General features: G+C 46.0%; 1 protein-coding gene across 2 annotated transcripts in view; it reads left to right on the forward strand.

Moving 5' to 3' along the window:
* Nucleotides 1–21651, forward strand: part of LOC138287800 (poly(U)-specific endoribonuclease-A-like) — a 349705-nt gene that overhangs the window by 286526 nt on the left and 41528 nt on the right. For both annotated transcript variants that reach the window (XM_069228645.1, XM_069228646.1), the window contains one exon: nucleotides 9983–10136. In XM_069228645.1, coding sequence (XP_069084746.1) covers nucleotides 9983–10136 — 154 coding nt within the window. The remainder of the gene's footprint in view (nucleotides 1–9982; nucleotides 10137–21651) is intronic.

Here is a 21651-nt window from a genome sequence, read left to right on the forward strand (position 1 = left end):
CATTTTCAGAGATTTGGTATTCCAGAACCGAGCTCACCGTCATGCAGGCGTGTCAAGGATCAGAAGAATCTTTTTTTGCACATACTGTGTATATGCTTCACTTTGCAACCAGCACACAGAAAGCTTCTATACAGTCTATTTAACACTAAAGGAGTAAGGACATTTAACCAAGCCCTGCATTTTTTGCTTGGAAGGCCAGAGTGTAGCACTGCTGCTGTGTGCTGTATCTGCTGTGTCTGAGGGAAGCTTGCACTGCTGCTGCCTGTGCTGTATCTGCTGTGTGTGATGAAAGCTTGCACTGCCGCTGTGCTATACTTGCTGTATGTGAGGGAAGCTTGCACTGATGCATGCTGTATCTGCTGTGTGTGCGGGAAGCTTGCCCTGATGCTGCCTGTGCTGTATTTGCTGTGAACGAGGGAAGCTTGCGCTGCTGCTGTGCTGCGTCTTTGCTGTGTGTGAGGGAAGGTTGCACTGCAGCTGTGCTGTGTCTGCTGTGGGTGAGAAGCTTGCACTGCTGCTGCCTGTGCTGTATCTGCTCTGTGTGAGAGAAGCTTGCATTGCTGCTGTGCTGTACCTGTGTAAAGGAAGCTTGAACTGCTGCTGCCTGTGCTGTATCTGCTGTGTGATGGAAGCTTGCACTGCTGCCTGTACTGTATCAGCTGTGTGTGATGGAAGCTTGCACTGCTGCATGTACTGTATCAGCTGTGTGTGAGGGAAGCTTGCACTGCTGCTACCTCTACTGTATCTGCTGTGTGTGAATTGTACTTTCTGTGTGAGGGAAGCTTGCATTGTACTTTCTGTGTGAGGGAAGCTTGCATTGTATCTTCTCTGTGAGCAAAGCTTGCATTGTACGTTCCCTTTGAGGGAAGCTTGCATTGTACCCTCCCTTTGAGGGAAGCTTGCATTGTAGCTTGCATTGCACCTTCCCTGTGATGGAAGCTTGCATTGTACCTTCCCTGTGATGGAAGCTTTCATTGTACCTTCTCTGTGAGGGAGCATGCACTGCTGCCTGTGCTGTACCTGCTGTGTATGAGGAAAGCATGCACTCCTGCTGCCTGTACTGCATCTGCTGTATGTGAGGAAAGCTTGCATGGTACATTCTCTGTGTGGGAACCTTGCATTGTACCTTCACGTTGAGGGAAGCTTGCATTGTACCATCTGTATGAGGGAAGCATGCAATGCATCTTCTGTGTGAGGGAAGCTTGCATTGTCCCTTCTGTGTGAGGGAAGCTTGCTTTGTACCTTCTGTGTGAGGGAAGCTTGCACCAGTTTCTAAATAAACTACCTATCCCTCGCTGTCTTCCTTTCTATCTATTCTATGCAGCTATCACCCTTATATATTATATATTCACCATGAAACATAATTCCACAGCACAAATACTCCATACCACACAATTCCACACTGCTCAATTCCACAAGTAACAATTAAAATACAAACCACAAATTTCCACTCCACATACATTCCCTACACTCCAAACCAAAACACATAGACATTGTCATTTACAACATCAATCGCTCTAACTCTTGCAAATGCGAGACCTATTGCATTGCAAATGCTTGTTTTTGTAATGTTTTGCCTGCTTGTTAAATAAGCTCCCCTGTGCTTGTTTACATAATCTCCACTGCTTGTTTACTTACTCATTCTCCCCTGGGCTGCATGCATTTTAGGTGTGCTTGTAGGCTCTGTTTTTCCGCAAGCTCTGCTTTTCCGACGTGTTAGTATGTATCTGGGCTTTTAACAACGCCCACCTCGCGCCCATCACTACCACTCGTTCGTGGGCTTGCCCTTCAAAAAATCCTTTGACATTGGTAAATGGTTTACCTTTGTCCCTCGTTGGGGAGGTTTTGTTACCGCCTTAGCCATCGGCCCTGTTACATGGCTAATTGCACTTTTGCCGATTAGTTTTACTGCGAGCAAACTTTTTTTTCTTTTTGTGTGTCTCTTCACGCTGATGCCCATGGCGGCCATGGCACTGAGAATCGTCTCCCTTACGTGAAACTGTTCAACTTTTAATTTTCAATTTATGTGGCAAGAAAAGTCGGGTAAGGAGTTTACAATGCTAATAGCTCTAATTCGAGCAGGTGCGAGACCCACTGCATTGCAAATGCTTGTTATTTTTAACATCTGCGCTCCCGCCCCGAACGCGCTCCATCCAACCTCCTATCATGGGGCACGTATGTCAAGGAGCACATGTCACAGAACACATACTGCCGGCAGCGTGCATCTCAAGGAACAGACACGTTCGGCCGTACATATCTTGGGGAGAACATATCCCAGGTAGAATATGTCTCCATCTACTCATCCTTGTCTATTCTCCACTTTAACACTTTAGTTTATCCTGTTCCTCCGCTGACGTCCAACGAGCACCACCTCAGCATTTGCAGACCCCTTGTCTCTATGTAGTTTTCTCTTCCCTGCTTCACTCCCTTCATTCACCCCAACAATTCCTGCCCTGCAGACCTGGATGCTCCTGGCTGATGGTGTTAGACGGACACGCTTGATGTCTGTGGACTGACTGCACTTGGCGTCTCAGGACCCTCTGCCCACAACTGAGACCTTGACCTCTGAGTGCAGGTGAGTTTGTGGTGTTTCCAGGCATTTACTTTGTGTGCCAACTCTATTTACTTGGACCAGTGACGGTGCTCACCAGTGAGAGGAACACAACCCTGTGCTTGGCGGCCACATAACGATGCAAACCGCATCTTTCAATCATGAATCCATCTAATTAGCATACATTAAAGAATCAATTACGTGATTGCACGGACAGTGCACAACTTGACACAACCTTCCTGTCCATCAAGGGAGGCACCGAGCACATCAGTTCCCAGTGGGACTGAATTACACATCATGTATGTGCCCGAAGTGACAGGAGGCCTCAAACTGGAGCAGAGAAGATTGTAGTGCAGGTCTTTCATATGCTTTTAAGGAGTCTTGTGAATATAACCGTACCAGTGCACTTCACGCGCACATACATACTCAGCAAACCCACATATCAAATTTGCACTTGATACTGCACCCACTAAGCACCTGGGCATCCTGTAGTTTGAGTAGTCTATAGAGAGCTTTGGCAATTATTGTTTAAATCACAATATATTCACTTTGCAGAAATATACGCACAGCTGGATGACGTCAACACTCAAAGCTGTTTCCTAAACGATGTGCAAGCAAATTAGTTCAACAAACTGACACTTAACAATATGAATCTGCTTAGAGGCAATTAGGTGTGTTGGTATTATGTGTTTAAATTCAAACTCAACATGTGATTACTCTTCGAACATTTTCAAACAAGTCATAATTCTGACTGTTAAACGAGAGCATGTTCCTTTTCAAAGTGCTATAGGGGCAGAGATTTACAGAACCATCTGAAGCAAAGAAGTGCCCAGTACTGCGATATTTTTCAGGAAAGATTTTCAAGTCTAACCAGAGCAAAGAAAATGTCCCCTAATCTATTGTATTCAATATAAATCTTAAGGGTCATAACACTTTAATGGACTTTCAATAACTTATATTGCAGAACTTCTCATCAAGCTACAACGTACGACAAAAAAAACAGCTTTTTGTTAATCATATAGGTGAAACCTCATGCATTTACCAGTGTTTGTTCATTCACTGAGTCCGCTTGTATTCCTAAGTGCTGGCTCTATCATGTTTCTATGATGATATTAGGCGCAGCTCTGACTTTGCTGTCTGATACAGTTGCATTGAGAATTTGACAGTCTTCTGGTGACGATGCACCACGCTTTCCAACGGAGACAATGTGGAAGATTTGGAACTATAAAGTCTGCGTCTGAGACAAAGCAAATATGGTATTGTTAGTGAAAAGTTCTGGAATGTGCAAAAGGTTGATGGTAGTATTTAAATGTTTTGTGACTAACAACTAGCTGCCCGGATATCGGTAACCTAGCACCTTTTTAACGTCACCACTGCGAACACACATTTTTTAAATAGTACTTTTATTGCTTTAAACAAGTAAACCATGAACCGAGGCAGAACAGCATATTAACATTGATTAAAAGGGGTTTCATTTTACATAAATAGGCAACTCCGGTTATCTCCTATTGTCCAGCAGTTATCTCCCCTCCAAGAATACTTCCCTTGAATTGGATGATTAAAATCCTGCACGTATGTTCAACTTAGTCCAGTGAGACGCAGAATTGTGGACTATGTCTGTTATCCCCTAGTCTCCTCTAGAAGCTAGACAGCCCCTGATGGGTTATTCATTTTAAAAAAAAAATTTTTTTTTACAAGAAGAGACCGAAAGTGCAGTTTGGTAGACCCTTGTAAGGGTTTCCTTATGGTGTTGAACCTCAAATGCTTGCATTTAACATTACCAATCAAATAATGGGGAATGCAGTGGCTAGCTTTGCTTCTCCAAGCATTGCCAAATCAGAGATCTGTCTGTTCTCAGAAGTTCAAAATAACTACGTGGCCATTGCTCCAACAGCAGTGGTTAATTCTGCCAGAGATAGCCATGTATTGCGTGTCTGCCGGAATGGACCACTTCTGGTAATTGGTTTGTAACCCTAGCGGCCAAAATTCTGGTGAACAATTTGAAATGTTTGTTGAAGAGAACTGGGGGACAGTAAGAGGAGCAGACACAAAGATTCTTGCCAAGTCTGAGAGTATCCATCAGATCCACCTTGCACATTGAAGGTATCACCTGTTCACATCTGCAAAGTTATTTAGTGCTGTCAGTTTCTGGATCAGGTAAGACCCAGAGGGTTGAGGGAAACTGCTAGAGTAGACTCCAGGCACAGTGCTTTATCTCTAAGCTAGCATGTGGCCTTCAGAGCCCTGCTGCAATGAAGTGTCCTTGGTCTTGTGCTATACACTTGCCTGTGCCTGGTTCCCCGATGGATGCTTCTAAGTTCAGGGCATGCCTTCCCATCAGTTCTGCTGTTGCTGAAAATCCTGCGGAAGGTGCTAGAGAATCAAGCACTGCTGCTCCTTCTTTCTCAAGATTGGACAGGCAGGATCTGTTGGTTCTCAAAACTCATTGGTTCCGCTTCTGCACATGGTAGATTTTCTCATGCAAAAGGATGAGGTCCTTCATTATAATCCCCAAATGCTGTGGTTGCATGTTTGGAGTTTGAAGCGTACAATGTAAATTCCTTTGGTCTCCTCAAGAAAGCTGCCGACGTCATCTTGAATACAAAAAAACCTGCTGCAAAACTCAATTATGGGGTCCATGGAACAAATGTGTGCAATGCTGTGGGTTAGAAGGCTTAATCCCTTAACCCCTTCGCTGTCAGGCGTTTTCCCCCCTCCTGTGCCGAGCTTTTTTTTTGTGGCTATTTGGGGCAGTTCGCTCTTAGGCCCTCATAACTTTTTGTTCACATAAGCTACCCACGCCAAATTTGTGTCCTTTTTTTCCAACATCCTAGGGATTCTAGAGGTACCCAGACTTTGTGGGTTCCCCTGAAGGAGGCCAATAAATTAGCCAACATACAGTGAAAATTTAGTTTTTTCAAAAAAATGTGAAAAGGGGGCTGCAGAAGAAGGGTTGTGGCTTTTTCCCTGAAAATGGCATCAACAAAGGGGTTGTGGTGCTAAAATCACCAGCTTCCCAGCTTTCAGGAACAAGCAGACTTGAATAAAAAAAAACTATTTTTCAACACAATTTTGCCATTTTACTGGGACATACCCCATTTTTACGATTTTTTTGTGCTTTCAGCCTCCTTCCAGTCAGTGGCAGAAATGGGCATGAAACCAATGCTGGATCCCAGAAACCGAAACATATCTGAAAAGTAGACAACATTTTGAATTCAGCAAGGGGTAATTTATGTAGATCCTACAAGGGTTTCCTACAGAAAATAACAACTGAAAATAAATATTGAACTTGAGGTGAAAAAATATGCAATTTGTCTCTACGTTTTACTCTAACTTTTTCCTGCAATGTCAGATTTTTGAAAGCAATACACCGTTACGTCTGCTGGACTCTTCTGGTTGCGGGGATATACAGGGCTTGTAGTTCCATCAAGAACTCTAGGTACCCAGAGCCAATAAATGACCTGCACCCTGCAGTGGGTTTTCATTCTATACCGGGTATACAGCAATTCATTTGCTGAAATATAAAGAGTAAAAAATAGCTATCAAGAAAACCTTTGTATTTCCAAAATGGGCACAAGATAAGGTGTTGAGGAGCAGTGGTTATTTGCACATCTCTGAATTCCGGGGTGCCCATACTAGCATGTGAATTACAGGGCATTTCTCAAATAGACGTCGTTTTTACATACTCTCTTATATTTGGAAGGAAAAAAAAAAATGTAGAGAAAGACAAGGGGCAATAACACTTGTTTTGCTATTCTATGTTCCCCCAAGTCTCCCGATAAAAATGATACCTCACTTGTGTGGGTAGGCCTAGCGCCCACGCAAGGAAATGCCCCAAAACACAACGTGGACACATCCCATTTTTTTTAATTTTTTTTTTACAGAAAACAGAGGTGTTTTTTGCAAAGTGCCTATCTGTAGATTTTGGCCCCTAGCTCAGCCGGCACCTAGGGAAACCTACCAAACCTGTGCATTTTTTAAAACTAGAGACCTAGGGGAATCCAAGATGGGGTGACTTGTGGGGCTCTGACCAGGTTCTGTTACCCAGAATCCTTTACAAACCTCAAAATTTGGCTAAAAAAAAACACATTTTCCTCACATTTCGGTGACAGAAAGTTCTGGAATCTGAGAGGAGCCACAAAGTTCCTTCCACTCAGCATTCCCCAAAGTCTCCCGATAAAAATGGTACTTCACTTGTGTGGGTAGGCCTAGCGCCCACAAAAGGAAATGGCCCAAAACACAACATGGACACATCACATTTTTTCACAGAAAACAGTGCCTACCTGTGGATTTTGGCCTCTAGCTCAGCCGGCACCTGGGGAAACCTAGCAAACCAGCACATTTCTGAAAACTAGACACCTAGGGGAATCCAAGATGGGGGGTGACTTGTGGGGCTCTGACCAGGTTCTGTTACCCAGAATCCTTTGCAATCCTCAAAATTTGGCAAAAAAAACACTTTTTCCTCTCATTTCAGTGACAGAAAGTTCTGGAATCTGAGAGGAGCTACAAATGTCCTTCCACCCAGCGTTCCCCCAAGTCTCCCGATAAAAATGGTACCTCACTTGTGTGGGTGGGTCTAGCGCCCACGAAAGGAAATGGCCCAAAACACAACGTGGACACATCACATTTTTTCACAGAAAACAGAGGTGTTTTTTGCAAAGTGCCTACCTCTGGATTTTGGCCTCTAGCTCAGCCAGCCCCCCGGGGGGCAGAAATGGCCTAAAATAAATTTGTGCCCCCCTCCCTGGGGAGCGACCCTTGCCTACAGGATCGCTGTCCTTGAGTGACGGCGCAAAAAAAAAAGATCCCCAGTGCCTAGTGGTTTCTCCCCCCCTTTGGGGCAGATTCACCTAAAATCGGCCGATTTGTCCCCAAGGGGGGCAGGAATGGTCTAAATACAATTTGCCCCTCCAGGGCAGCGACCCTTGACTAAGGAGTCGCTCCCCATCTCTTTAAAAAAAAAAAAAAAAAAAAAAAAAAAATATTTGCCTGGCGCCTAGAGGTTTCTGCAGAAATGGCCTAATATAAATCCCACCCCCCCACCCGGGGAGCGACCATTGCCTACGGGGTCGCTCCCCTTGCCTGACGGCGCAAAAAAAAAAAAAGATCCCTGGTGCCTAGTGGTTTCTGCCCCCCAAAGCGGGCAGAAATGGCCTAAATATAATTTGCCCCCTATGGGGGCGACCCTTGCCTAAGGGGTCGCTCCCCACCACATCTAAAAATTAGCCCTGGTGCCTAGAGGTTTCTGCGCCCCCTGCCCCCCCCCCCCCCCCCCCCACCCCGGGGGCAGAAAAGGCCTTAAAAAAAAAAATGCCCCCCCTGGGAGCCACCCTTGCCCAAGGGTTCGCTCCCTTATGCCAGTTTCCTTTTTTTTTTTTAAAACATCCCTGGTGTCTAGTGGGCGTTTTGACAGCCGGATTGCTTTCAATCCGGCTGCCAAAATGCAGAGAGACTTCAAAGGGAAGGAAATACATTTCCTTCCCTTTGAAGCCTCTCTCTGCCTCCCCCACGTGATCAGAAGAGAAATGCAAATGATGGGAGGAGGCTCTATGACAATCAATGCGCGCTCACGCGCTTACGTCACGGGGGGGGGGGTCAGTAGAAGGGGAAGGGCTTCCCCTTCCATCCCTGACTTGGGGGGGGTGGGAGGGGGAGAACCCCACAGAGGGAGCTCTAGTGCTCCCTCTGGGCTGTGTGCCCAGGACGTAATGGTTCCATCCTGGGCACAGCAGCAGTGTGCCGCAGGACGTAACCATTATGTCCGCGGCACAGAAGGGGTTAAGTCATAGGTTGCTGATATCCGGTGTTTTGCACTGACTCTTGAACCACAGGTGCTGGCACTGACAACAGTAAAGGTTATTAGGCTGCCCTGTTGGCTTTCATGCTGATAAGCCATCAATGTGTCACATTTTTAGAAGGTTTGCTGTACTTGTTTCCTTCCACTCATTCCTCAGCGGGATTGGACTCTTGTGTCCACTTCCTTGATGGCTTCCCCTTTTGAGCCAATGCAGAGTTGTTCAGTACAACTTCTTACCTTGAAACTGTGTAATTAGTTGCAATAACTTCCATGTGAAGGACTGGAGAGCTTCATCTCAGTTTGGACTCCTTTCACAATTTTCTACCCAAACAAACAGCTTCTGGGTATCTGTCCAGCTTCTTGGCCAAGGTGGCTTTGGCCTTCCTTACAGCCCAGTCTTTTTTTCTCCCCTACCACCCCTCATCCCACGAAAGAGGTAGCGACTACATAGACTGGAACCCAGACACATACGACCTTGATGGCACGAAACAGGACAGAGTGGAAAATCAGTATTGTTTGTACTCTGCAGGCACGAAGACTGATGACCACAGCAGTTCTTGTGGCTGGCATCTGCTAGGTAGCCACATGGTCATCCCTACATATGTTTTCTGAACATTACTGCCTTACAAGCCTGTTAGCCACTCATTTACAAATAATTTGGCAGGGCTGTGCTGCAGGATGACTTGGTTAATTGCCACATTCCCGTATCCTGGAGGTTATTATTTTGGGACGCGTTCTAAAGATGAGGAATCTGATGGAAGATGTATCCATCACAAGTAAGTTACTTATGTTCAGCTAACAATGTTTCTGGTTTATACATAATCTTCCTGCAGATTCCTCACCCTCCTCCTTCCTCCCCTGATGAGTCAGTGCTGTATATAAGATCTCAAGATATGCAAACCTGTTCTGCGCTGTTTTATCTGCCATTATTATCTCTGTTGGTGATCTTCTGTCAGTTCCTTGCCGCATGCCTCACTGAAGTGCAGAAAAATAATAAGAAAATGAGAACATCACACAGGCTGCTGCCTTTCCTTCATCACTGGTGTCATGTTGGCCGGTGGACTCTCACCTTGAACTTCATAGCACCACCGGATAGCGTTACTGCTTATAAAAACTTTCCCGGGCCAATCTGATCCCCTATATGGTATTCTGAAGTTGAGGACTGTGCAATAAGATGGTGTATCCTCCAGAAATATATTACCAAAGGTAACTTAATGTAACTTTTTGATAACATTTTACTCCTACATCAGATTTTGTTAATTGATGTGTAGTTTTAATTATTAAAGTGGCTGTTTAAGTAAATTGGTTTAGGAATCTTAAATTGTTAATGTTCCTGTTCTTGTACCACTTGCAAGGACGGCGTTCATGCTTGTGTCATGCTATCAAGATTATGTTATGAATCCTCAAAGAGATCTGTTTACATAATAGAATCATTTGTTTTTCGCTTTATGGGAGCTCGGCCACAGCTCAAATCAAGACTGAGTCATCAAACCTAGCCATTTTAGCAGCCTGGTTCCCCACAGTACACCTTTGTAGAACTGTAGCGTTTACAATTTGATTAATACTTATGTTTAGTATTTCTATATTGCTTCTCTTTGCAGTGAATGTAAAACGTTTTTTAAATTTGATTTCAGGGCAGATTCATGTGGATTTGAGCATGTTTTTGTAGGGGAATCCAAGCGTGGACATGAGATCATGGGTCTTCATAACTGGGTTCAGTTTTACTTGCAAGAGAAGCGTAACCACATTGACTACAAGGGTTATGTTGCCAGGCAATACAAAAGCAGGGTAAGTCATTTATGATTCTGTTTTTCTGATAAAATATAAAATCATTGCACTTTGAAAAATGCGTGTTTCTTTCCCATACTTATCTACAGTGTTCAGCTTCTGCAAGACCTTCGCTTCTCGGTGCGAGATTGGAAAGCAGGTCAAACACTGCTCAGAAATGAAACGCACCCAAAGAAGCGCTCCAACTCCAGAAGCCTTTCGATGTCTCCCCCCGAAAGCAGATGGAGACACACAGATACACTGTTGTCTTACAAAAAAACATATTTTTATGTCCTCTCAGAGAGGATTAACAATATTCTGAGTATTCAAAGACAGGCGTTTTCTAAGTTCTCTACGATAATAATTAAGAGACGTGAATTAGTTTTTATTTTTTCACATTATATTGGGCTTTGACAATATACAGGCGACAGGACGGCCCGTGATACCTTAATTGATGGGTAAATAACCAAAAGCAACAGGTAAACATACATTAAACATTGCACTGTCCCGTTCTAACACCCCCTCCGCCGTTCATCCCGCCCCCAGCCCACTACCATGCACATACATTATGCCAGTGACATCGAGTCTTTCACATTGGAACATTACATAATTAAATATCGGCATCTAAGTGGGCACTGCCAAGCTTATTGGGCCACCAGTCCCTTTTAGTCAGCCCAGCTTTGCCATATCTTCTGTTGTTTCTGCGGGCAGCCCAGAGCCTAGAATACCGCTATCTCAAGGCACATACAGTGGTCGACCCCCTTTTTTCCAGGCTCCACCCATAGGTGGAGTGGTCGCTTTCCATGATTTAGCAATATCACGCTTTGCTACAGTAATCCCTTAGACCAATAAATGACGCTTATATTGATTTCCCCATCATTCCCACCTGCCCCCTCCCCCCCCCCCCAAATCCATCGGTGTCATGCAGAAAAATCAGTTTGGGGTCTAGGGGAATATCCCAAAAGAGCACCTCCCCGAGGTATGATGTCACACCCCTCCAGAACCTCTGCAGTGGTCCACAATTACTTACAGTGTGAAGGAACATGCTCTCCTCTCTTCCACAACGAAGACCGAGGGGAGAGTCCTTGACTCCCACTCCTCAAAGTCGATGTCTGGTGTAATATACTCTGTGTAAATACCTAAATTGAATCAAGCGGAGACGCAGTGAGTTTGCTGCCTCCTGCCTGTGGGGCCTCCAAGACCTCAGTCCAAACCTCCACGTCTAGGGGACCCAAGTCTTTCTGCCATGCTGCTTGCAAGGAAGATAATGTAATGGGACTGTTTGTAACTACAGATCACTAAATCTGTGTGATTTTATGTGTCTTCAGATCGCCCATCAATAGCTTGCCCTCCATTGAATTTAAGTCGGGGAGTTCGGTAAGACCAGCGATATAAGGAGTAATGGCGTGGCGGAACTGAAGATACCTGAAGAACTGGCTACGATGTAGATGGAACTCATTTTGTAATTCCTGAAACGATTTCAAGAACATGCCCTTCATGACGTCGCCCATTGTAGATATCCAGATGTCACCCCATCGTTGGAACCCTCTGAGTGAGACCACCTGATGGAGATATGTACTCCGCCATAAAGTTGTAGAGTGGGTTAGTTTCCCCCACCATCTCATCCACCGTAAGGAGCTTCGCCACAAAGATATGACGACCTGCGTCGCTATAGAGGAAGTCAAATAGTGATGTGTGACCCATAACCCTTCTCAATTGTGTATGCAGGATCGTCTTGAGAATGATACCACCAATCAATAATAACCATGAGATGTGATGCCATGTAATACGAATGTATGGATGCTGCCGCAATGCCACCACAATATGTAGACTGAAAGCAATTGCGTAAGGCTACACGAGCTGGACCACCGTCCCATGAAAAATTATTCACGATTCCATTAACTTGTCGCAACCGTACAACAGGGATGGGATAGGGGCAGTTCTGGAGCTGGTAGAGCATGCACGGAAATTAGACCATTTTAAAGATCGCCAAGCGGCCTAGCAAGGAAAGGGGCAGTGGAGAACAGGCCAGGTGTTCTCCACTCTTGCCATGTGGCAAAGAAGAGGTGGAGTGTTCTGGGACCAAGAGGTTGCGGCATCTGCAGAAACAAACACCCCTAGATATTTGAAGCCATCAACAGATAATGGGGGTTATTCTAACTTTGGAGGAGGTGTTAATCCGTCCCAAAAGTGACGGATTTACCACCAGACGTATTACGAGTCCATTATATCCTATGGAACTCGTAATACGGCTGGTGGTATATCCGTCACTTTACTGTCACTTTTGGGACGGATTAACACTCCTCCAAAGTTAGAATAACCCCCAATGTGTCAGCGCAGAGGCCCAAGGCGGAGGAGGTCCGAAGAGGCACCCACAGGATACACCATTCCCAAAATTCATGAAAAATCCAGAGGTCTCGCCAAAGACCTGCATGATCTGCAAAATGCAGGGTCCAGAGGATGCCAGGTTAGTGAGGAAGAATAAGATGTCATCCGCATATAAAGCTATACGGTCAGATAGTTCAGGTAACCATTCAGACCTGCACATCCATCCTCACCCACATCTCCAGGGGCTCCATAGCGAGAGTGAACAACAGGGGGGATGGGGGGCATCCCTGTCACATTATCCTGTGGACTTCAAATGAAGCTGAGACAGAGCTGGCTACTTGCACTGAAGCAGTTATGCCAGTGTATAGGAGCAAACATGGGACAAAAATCTCAGGCCCAAGTTGAGACATTCAAGCAACACAGAGAGCTTCCCAACTCAGTGAGTCAAAAGCTTTATCCATGTCTGCTAGCAGTACCTAGGCTGACTTCTCCAGTTGATGAGCCAGGGCATTAAACACACACCGTATATTATGGTGTTTGGCCCTATACAGCATGAAGCCTGCTTGGTCCAGATGAACAAGGTCTGGCATGTATCTCTTTAATCTGTTGGCCAGAGCTTTAGCTGAGAGCTTCACCTCTATATTAAGAAGCGAGATTGGGCGATACGAGGAGTGTTCCTCAGGTGGGCGGCCTGGCTTAAGGAACACAACTATCTCTGCAGGTCTCCAGTCGGTAGGCAATAAGGATTGATCTCTTGCTGAGTGGATTGTGTTCAATAGAATTGCTTGGGAACCCGTTGGGGCCCAGAGCGATCCCGCTATGAATCTCAGGTAGGGCTTCTGATAATTGTTCCTCAGTGATTTAACGCATTTAACTCATTCTGGGCTGTAGTCAGCAACTGTTTCAGGGGTAGGGCCAGCTGCGGCCTATCCTTTAGGGCGGAGGGGCAATGCCCCCCCACCGTTTGCCCCTCATGAAGAGTGGCTGTCAGGCTAAGCAGTGGTCAGCCTGACCAACACTCTTCATGTTCAGCTCAGGCAGCCAGGAGCGAGACATGCACGATTTACGCAGACTCCTGGCTGCCTGAGCTGAACTTTGCTGGGCAGAAGAGGTCACAGCTCCTATGGGTGTGACCTCCTCGGCTCAGCAAAGGTGCATCGAGGCCCTCCCTTGTCTCCGACCTAGGTGCTTCGGGTTTAAGCCCTGAAGCGCCCGGGGCGAGTGCCAATCGGTGACACGCTTTCAGAGAATGGGGCAGGGTCAGGAGTCTCACTGACCCCATCCCACTCTGTGACGAAGTTGGGACTGCTGCCTTCTCTCATTGTCTGACCTTAGGTCAGCCAATGAGAGGGAAGGCAGCAGTCCCAACCCTCCTGGGACCTCCGGTGCTGAAGGAAAGTGTGTGTTTTTAAATGAATGTTTGGTTTGTGCATGTATGTTTGAATATTGAGTGTTGTGAATGGATGTGCTTTCGTGTGTGCGGGAATGAGTGTGAGTGTGCTGCCCACCCGCCCCCTTCCCTCCTAAAAGGATGGGCCGCCATAGTGTAGGGCCTGGACGAACCCGACCATCTAATTACAATAAAGCACATTTCTACGTGTGTATAGGTTGCCATAATAAGTGGCAAAGCTATGGGCCACGTCTCTGGGATTTATCAGCAGGTTACCCACAGTAGTTCGCACCACTGGAATGTGTGGAGGTCACACATTCAGCCTAACAAAAGTCCATGAAGCATCCTACTTGATTTATCCCTCCATTGGTAAATGCGGCTCTGCACCAAGTCTGTTTGGCCTCATCCACACATGGGTGTTTTTATACTTCTCACACTTTGCTGAACGGTTTAAACCATGTGAAGGCACAAGAACGAAAACAATTGGAATTGGCCATTTGCCCGATATGTTCACCTGACTGAGACTCCTCCTGGGATCGGAGCCGGCAAAAAGTACCTTTTTGGCATAGGGTCTTGCGCATGTGCACCAACTTCCAGCAAGTGGAAGTGTTAGGTATTTCGTTTGTTTGTTCATGCATGTTGCAGCTGAGGCACTGGCGTGTTAGCAGAAGGAAAGCTTCAGCACACAGTACCAACAATGCATGTCTGACCCTTTCAGAGGCAGTCGGTTACTTCTCCTTACAAGCTGTTTGGATGTATAGCCGTGTTTGTTCCCTTAATATAATTTATTGCGGATTTCTATGGCATCAAAAGACATAAGCTGTTTCTGGACACCACTGGTCTAAGCGGGAGAGTCAAAAGAGGTTAGGAAAAAATAAGTAGAGGGAAATGCACATAATTAGAAAGTTGGATGCATGAAAATAACAGACACAATTTCACAATATCTTACTCTTGATCACTTTTAGTTTGTTACGAAGATCACTCTGGCCTGGTTTTGATATTCTTTTATGTGGTTAAATATTGTTGGCGTTGTTAATCTGTTTACTATGGACTTGAGTTTTTAGTGCGATTGTAATGTGTTTGTAGTTGAACTAGAGTTCTTGCTACTTAAAAGTACCACTCGGGAAGAATTAGTCAGGGCAGGCCTGCAGTCTTTTTGGCAATGAATGCCCTCGTTATTGCCTGTAAGATGGTGCCCGCACAGGCTTTGCATTGATTGCGTCTGTGCGTCAATCTTTTTTGACGGTCACCAAACCTCCAACACCATCCTCTTCCCCCCCTGACCACCTTCTTGGGTTCCACCACAACCCTCTGGCAAAAGTGACCCTTATCTTTCCATGGCCCATCTCAAATACATTTCGTTTGTTTTAAAGCACTGGTATATGACGGCTTTACTAATCCACTCAGCCATTCAACATAAAATATAGATTTGTTCTTTGCAGCAAGCATATAAACCCTATGCTCTACATTATGGCAAATCAAAGCTGCGACTTTATAAACCTCTGATCTCTCCCTCTAGCAGGAACATTAATCACAAGAGTATAAAGAGAATAACTTTTTTTGTCATACATCTCTTTATTGGAATTTTTATTATAGATAAAAACCACTGCAATGAAATAGAGTAATCCACCCTAATATAAATATTATACTAAAAAAGACCCCAAAAAGGAACAAAAAGAATTTCATAAGGGAAAGAAAGTGGGAAAGAAAATAAAAAAATATCCAATTAGGAGCAAAAAAAACTAACCTCACTCAACAATATAGTTTAAACAGTTCCTAAGGTAAACTTTCCCCACACACATTTCAGGTCAATGCCCAGTGTGCCGCCCTAAAGCCAGCCCTACATGGCTGTACCTCAGATGAATCAAAACTGCCACTAGACAAAACTCAGATCTCTGTCCAGCAGGTCCAGAGTTATCGGAGCACTTTTATTGTTGTCTGAGAACTGTTGGAACATATAAGGAACTCTGAAGTGCTTTTAAAACTGCTGCACTGATTCAAAATGATCCCCAGTAACAAAAGCGCACCCCCCCCCTACTATTTCAGCTCGCGGGGGAATGCCTGATGCCCAGTATGGCCAGTCCAACCTTGACAAGAACAGGGCCTCAGTCCTCTCCAATATTAAGCATGCTAATGTGAATAAGTTTCATCCAAGTCCTCCTAACCTTTGTTAAGGTCTTCACTAAATCTCCTCCTCTATATTTACCACATTAGTATAGTTGACCCAGTGGCCATGTTACCACTCATTCATGCTCTGGTTCTTTCCCAATCTCAATGTCTGGCCCCCTGACACCTAGTGTCAAGACCAAAAACTGGTTCAGAACTGTCAAACAATGTTAAATACCTATTAAGTTTAACACCGAAAACACAGAAGAGTATGATAGAGAGATCACAAGTGACTGTCATTTGTGTCAAGCAAGTAACGCAGCCTTTGTACACCTGGCATGGAGATGTTTAGGGTTTGCAAGATACTATGATAAGGTATTGGAGATGGCTCTCCTGGCATAGGTAGCAGATGTCCCAAAACGCTGTAGATGCTTTGTTTCTATGAACCTGGTACTAGAAAACATTTAGAGTGGGTATGAAAAAGATGAATTGCCCTCACTCAAATATTTGCCATCCCTGGGATGTTCCGGAGTTTTTTTGTCATGTTAAATGCAATTTGCGTTTTTTCACTCATTGCAGAGCAGACACACTGATGCTGACTACCAAGTGTGTATTTTTCAGAAGTTTCTAGGGTTGGTAGGTTTCCATGTGGCCCAAATACACCAGCCAAACCCTACATGAAGTCACCTTTGACTGCACATGGATGAAGTGTCGGGCATTTCCTCTTCCAAACAAAAGTCACTTATACACATCGGGTATAATTTTATTTGGTAGAAGTGTGATAAAGATGAATGTATAACATTCCTTGTTGACAGGAAACATTAGACTTAAAGCACAGATGCCAAAATTCCACTAGTTGTGTATTCACGACTATTAGAAATGGGGTTTCTGGTGGGTTAGGGTATGTACTTCAGCCAGGCAGAACCCACAACTCTAGTCAGGGCACGTCAGTTTTACACCAAAGATAACCTGTGCTTACCCCGGTAGCTTGGCACAGAGCAGTCAGGCTTATCCTCAGTCATGTGTAAAGCATTTGCTCAATACACTCACACCAGTGACACAATAAATATACCACAAAGGAGAAGCCACATAGGATTATATAAAAATATATACATATATTGTATCTTGTGTATAAATCATAGGCCAAAATGACATTTTGATAAATACTGTGCTTACAATGCAAATCTTGAATTAGTACTTATCACCTTGGTTATGAGAATCAACATGTCATACATCGCAACATCAGGGCATGAGACGCAATAGTTAGCTTATAGCATAAGTCATAATGGTCACCAGGGGTCATAAACATTATGCATATTAAGCAAGGACTGAATGAGTACCTGGTACTCTGACCATACGGGCATCAAAACAGTACACACCGTATAATCAGCAGGGCATGTCATGCAACTGGTACTGAACAAGGCACATAAATACATAATTCACGGTGACATCAGAGGCTACAGCGCATATGTGCTCATACAACACGTAATCAGGCAGAAACTGGGGGCCGCAGAAACACTAGCGGGCTTACTACAAGTCTTACGGTAGTTTCTTGCAGCACCTTCCTAAATAGCGAGGGACTTTAAAAAATGGTCAGTACCAAAGGAATACGTGCCTCTAAGGTAGGTTCCACATGGAGTGGGGGTGGGGGCACCCACTGTAGGATTTGGCGGGAAAACCTTGCAGGACCTCCCTATGTGCATCGTAAGTAGTGTCTGTGCAGAAGAAACCTCGGTCTGTCTCCTCCGCATCCTGAACTGATGCAGCTGCCCGCAAGCACCTGGTGCAGCTGTTGGGACCCGCGCCACCTTCTTCACCTCTGATGGACCCGGCTGCTCAGTACAGTGTGTTGGGAGGCAGCGCCTTCTTGCAAAAGGCCCTCCCCTTGCAGTGCCTGGATGGTAGAGGTGATTTCAGCCTCCTGAAGGAATCTCTCCTGAGGGAATGAAGGTTCGTAATCTGCGCGACCCTACACAGTATTCTGATTTTGGCTGGAATCGTAACGGGGAAGGCTGTGGGTGCTTCAGTCACTCTTAGAGGGCCTCTGTTGCTCTGGTGATGTGGTGGGAATGTGCGGGGAAGGCTTTCCACAGTGCTGGGCCTCAGTTGGGGAGAATTTCAAGGGCACAGCACATGCTGGTCTATAATCGGCTCTCGCCCCACGCTAGTCCTGCCACAACAGGCAACCCTGAAGCACATGTTTCACACTGGACACAAAGTTTGAGCGGGACACAGCGCTCACCATGCACATATATCAATCTCAAAAGAAAATGAAGCGCTCCCACCATGTGTTCATGATAAGGACAAAACACTCACCATGCGCTGAAACTGTCCCAAGTGAAGTCACGAAATGCAGCACTCTCTATGCACTGAGGTTCAAAGAGTACTATAGTGATAGGGCCATGGGCAGCAACCCAGGCACTCCATGTACTGGGCCCCTGGGAGACCACTTGTAGAGGGCACAAAGCAGCAGCAGTAGTAGTTAGGCAGACCAGCACCTAGTGGTGATCTCTCCTGATGGCACCACAGTGCTTTGGCAGTTCAATATCCGGGTACAGCTGCCAGCAGGGCAACATGCAGGAAAGCAGTCCAGATGAGTCCTTTGTGCCACCCAGCAGAGACCAGGCAGTAGGACAAAAGGTGAGCAGTCCAGATGAGTCCTTTTGCAATCCAGCAGATCTTCTGACATAGGTTCAGTCCCAGTTCCAAAAGTGCTCCAACGCATGGGGTCTGAGCTCTTGTACCTACACCCTGGTGCCTTGCTTCTAGAAGGTGGAAGAAGTTGCCAGCAAGGTCTTCGCAGTTCCAGAAGTTTCCCTCCTCCCCTACTCTGGCTCCAGACTTCAGTGGGGGGTAAAAAGCCCTTAGTTTGAGGGCAGGACATAGCGTACACAAGTGTAAAGTGTGAACGTCCTCTGCCTCTCCCGACCCAGGAAGACCATCTGAATGTAGATTAAAGCAGATGTAACCCTGTCGCACTTAACCCTCCCTGATTGATGGCTGTCTGGAGAGTATGCACAAAGTGGAACTGTCACTCTGCCCCAGATGTGGATTGGAGTTCGGCTGGAAAGCACTAGTTATAATGCCCACTTTCTAACAGTGGTATTTCTAAAATAGTAATGTAAAATCAACCTACACCAGTAAGTAGGATTTCTCACGAACATTCCAAACATGCCAGCCATGCCCACGCTACTCCTTACAGATCAGAAATTACCACTTAGAAATATATAAAGGAATTCCCAATGCAAACTTAAGGGAGGAGCAGCACTCACAGTAGTGAAAAACGAAATAGGCTGTTAGTCACTAGTAGGATGTAACACATAAAAATATATGCCCTAACATTTACATACACAGCACCTTGTCCGTAGGGCTATCTGGGGCCTACCTTAGGTGTAGTAAAAAGGGAGTTTAGGTCTTGGCAAATAGTTTGACGTGCTGAGTCAAAGTGGCAGTAAACTACACACGCAGGTGCTGCAGTGGCAGGCTTGAGACAGGTTGAAATTCTGCTTCTTTTGGTGGCGCAATCAGCACTGCAGGCCAACTATTAGCATTTTTTTTTTACAGACCCTGGGTATATGGTATACTACTTTATAAGGGTAAATTAAACCGGCCAAACAGGTGTAAGCCAATTATTCCAAGTTTTAGGGGAGAGCGCACATGCACTTTAGCACTGATTAGCAGTGATAAAGTACTCTGAGTCCTAAAGCCAACAAAAAGAGGGTGAGAAAAATAGGAGGAGAAAGGCAACAAGTTTGGAAATAACCCTGCAGAAAAGGCCATTTCCAACAATGGCCATTGCTCTCATCATTGTTGTATATTTTATGCTGTTCACTCTGGGATAGAAGATGTGTAGGAAATAAGACCCTCATTCGCATGGAGTCTAGGACAGGGAAGATTCCTTTTGTGTTGGATGGCATTTGTATAACGCACAAGTACCATGATCGTGAAGAGTTTACAGGTGGACCTGTATGCATGATTGGAGAGGTATGCGTTTGTAGTATGACTTGTCAGTAGTGTCACTCTGACCTGTACCTCTGCATTCTATGAAAACCAGCCGGGCTAAGCTTTGACTATCTCTCCATGTCTCTGAATCATTCTTTGAAAGTTGTGTAGGTGGATGGCCTGTTGAAACTTCACAAATGCCTCCCTAGGCAGCTTGCTTAGGGTTGGGGGGAATTTTCCAATTTGATCAATCTTCACAAAACGTTGGAAAAAAAAAATCCCTCTCCTCTGCTCCTTCCTTGAAAGTTTAGGCAGGGCACCCTGACCCCCTTGGAACTTCTAGGAGAGACCTAAAGGGACACCCTTCCCTGCCATTAAAAAATAAAAAGTATATATGTGTGTGTGTGTGTGTGTGTATGTATATATATATATATATGTATATATATATATATATATATATATTTTTTTTTTTTTAGTTATTTATTATTTTTGTTTTTTGTATTGTTGCAATCCAGTGGCAGCCAGTGGGTCTTCTTGTGAGAGTCCTGTGTGGGCCAGTGGGTTGGCCCTGCGGCTAACCAATTCTGCACAGTCAAAAGCTGTGCATGGCGTGGGGTGCCCACCAGAGGGGTTGGGCGCAAGGCCTGGCTGTTGCAGTCAGCTTTTGAGTGAGCTCCCATCACTTGTTCACAATCTAATCTCATCCTGCCTGACAGTGCCAACCTAAAATCCCCCACCTCCTGGCTGGCCCCGCGCTGTGCGGTAGTGCTGGGGACATCAGAGGCCTGCCATCGACCAAGGAGGGGAGGGGGGAGCAGCCCACTACATTGGGGGGGGGGGAGGGGGGGAATCCAGAAGCCGGGCACCTAGAAAATGTTTTTGCCAGCATGCTCTGCCAGGGGCATTTGCCCTTTATGAAGACCTTGTCGGGGCTCACCTGTGATGGCTAGGCAGTTGCAGCAAGGTGGGCAGGGAGTGGTGTGGCCCATAGCCAAGCTGACCAGCAGGAGAGGAAGGCTGCCGCAACTAGGGGCAGGGAGGTAGGTGCAACCTGTGAGGTTCCCTCCCCCGGACATTTGTTTCCCTCCTCGTCCCGTGAAATGTGGAGTAGATCAAAGCTGCAGGGGTCTGCCGGGAGAGGTCCCTTGCTGCCACACGTGTGGCAGCACAGCGCATCCTCTGGGCCGGGAACAGCTGCACCTGCTACTGCAGGGCCCTGTGGGCATTGGGGTCCTCACACAGCTCAAGCCCTACATCACTGTGTGTAGGAGGCTTCTGGAGCCTCCCGGCTTTCATGGGGATGCCTCAGCGGGGAGGGTTGGCGGGGGGGGGGGAACCTTCCTGCCTGTGGGGCAGCCAGAGTGGGGAGAACCTGTGAGGCCTGATTGTGGAGTGGACCGAAACTGCTTCAAACGGAGATGTACTGAGAGAGGCCCCTTGGCTCTGCAGGCATGGGGCAGTGCTACGCCTCATCCCCTGGGGCTACCTCGGGGGCCTTCTTACTGGTGACCTTGCAATGCAGACCTGGCCCCCATCCCCCCGGCCCAGGTCTTTAAGGGGAAACCTGGTGGTTCCTCAGAGGTGCTTCATTAGGTTGATGTTCAGCAAGCACTTAAAGTCCAGATGGATGATTAAGAGGCCATACCTGTAGAGTTCTTGTGCCGCCTCGAGCTGTTGTTCCCCACGAGACCCTTTGCGAGACCCTTTGCCATAGGCATATCACTCTTTAAGAAGTGGCTTGTTTGACTGGCGGAGTAGGGGGGAGGTCTT

Source organism: Pleurodeles waltl, chromosome 4_1, assembly GCF_031143425.1.
Source record: "Pleurodeles waltl isolate 20211129_DDA chromosome 4_1, aPleWal1.hap1.20221129, whole genome shotgun sequence".
Taxonomy (NCBI): Eukaryota; Metazoa; Chordata; class Amphibia; order Caudata; family Salamandridae; genus Pleurodeles; species Pleurodeles waltl.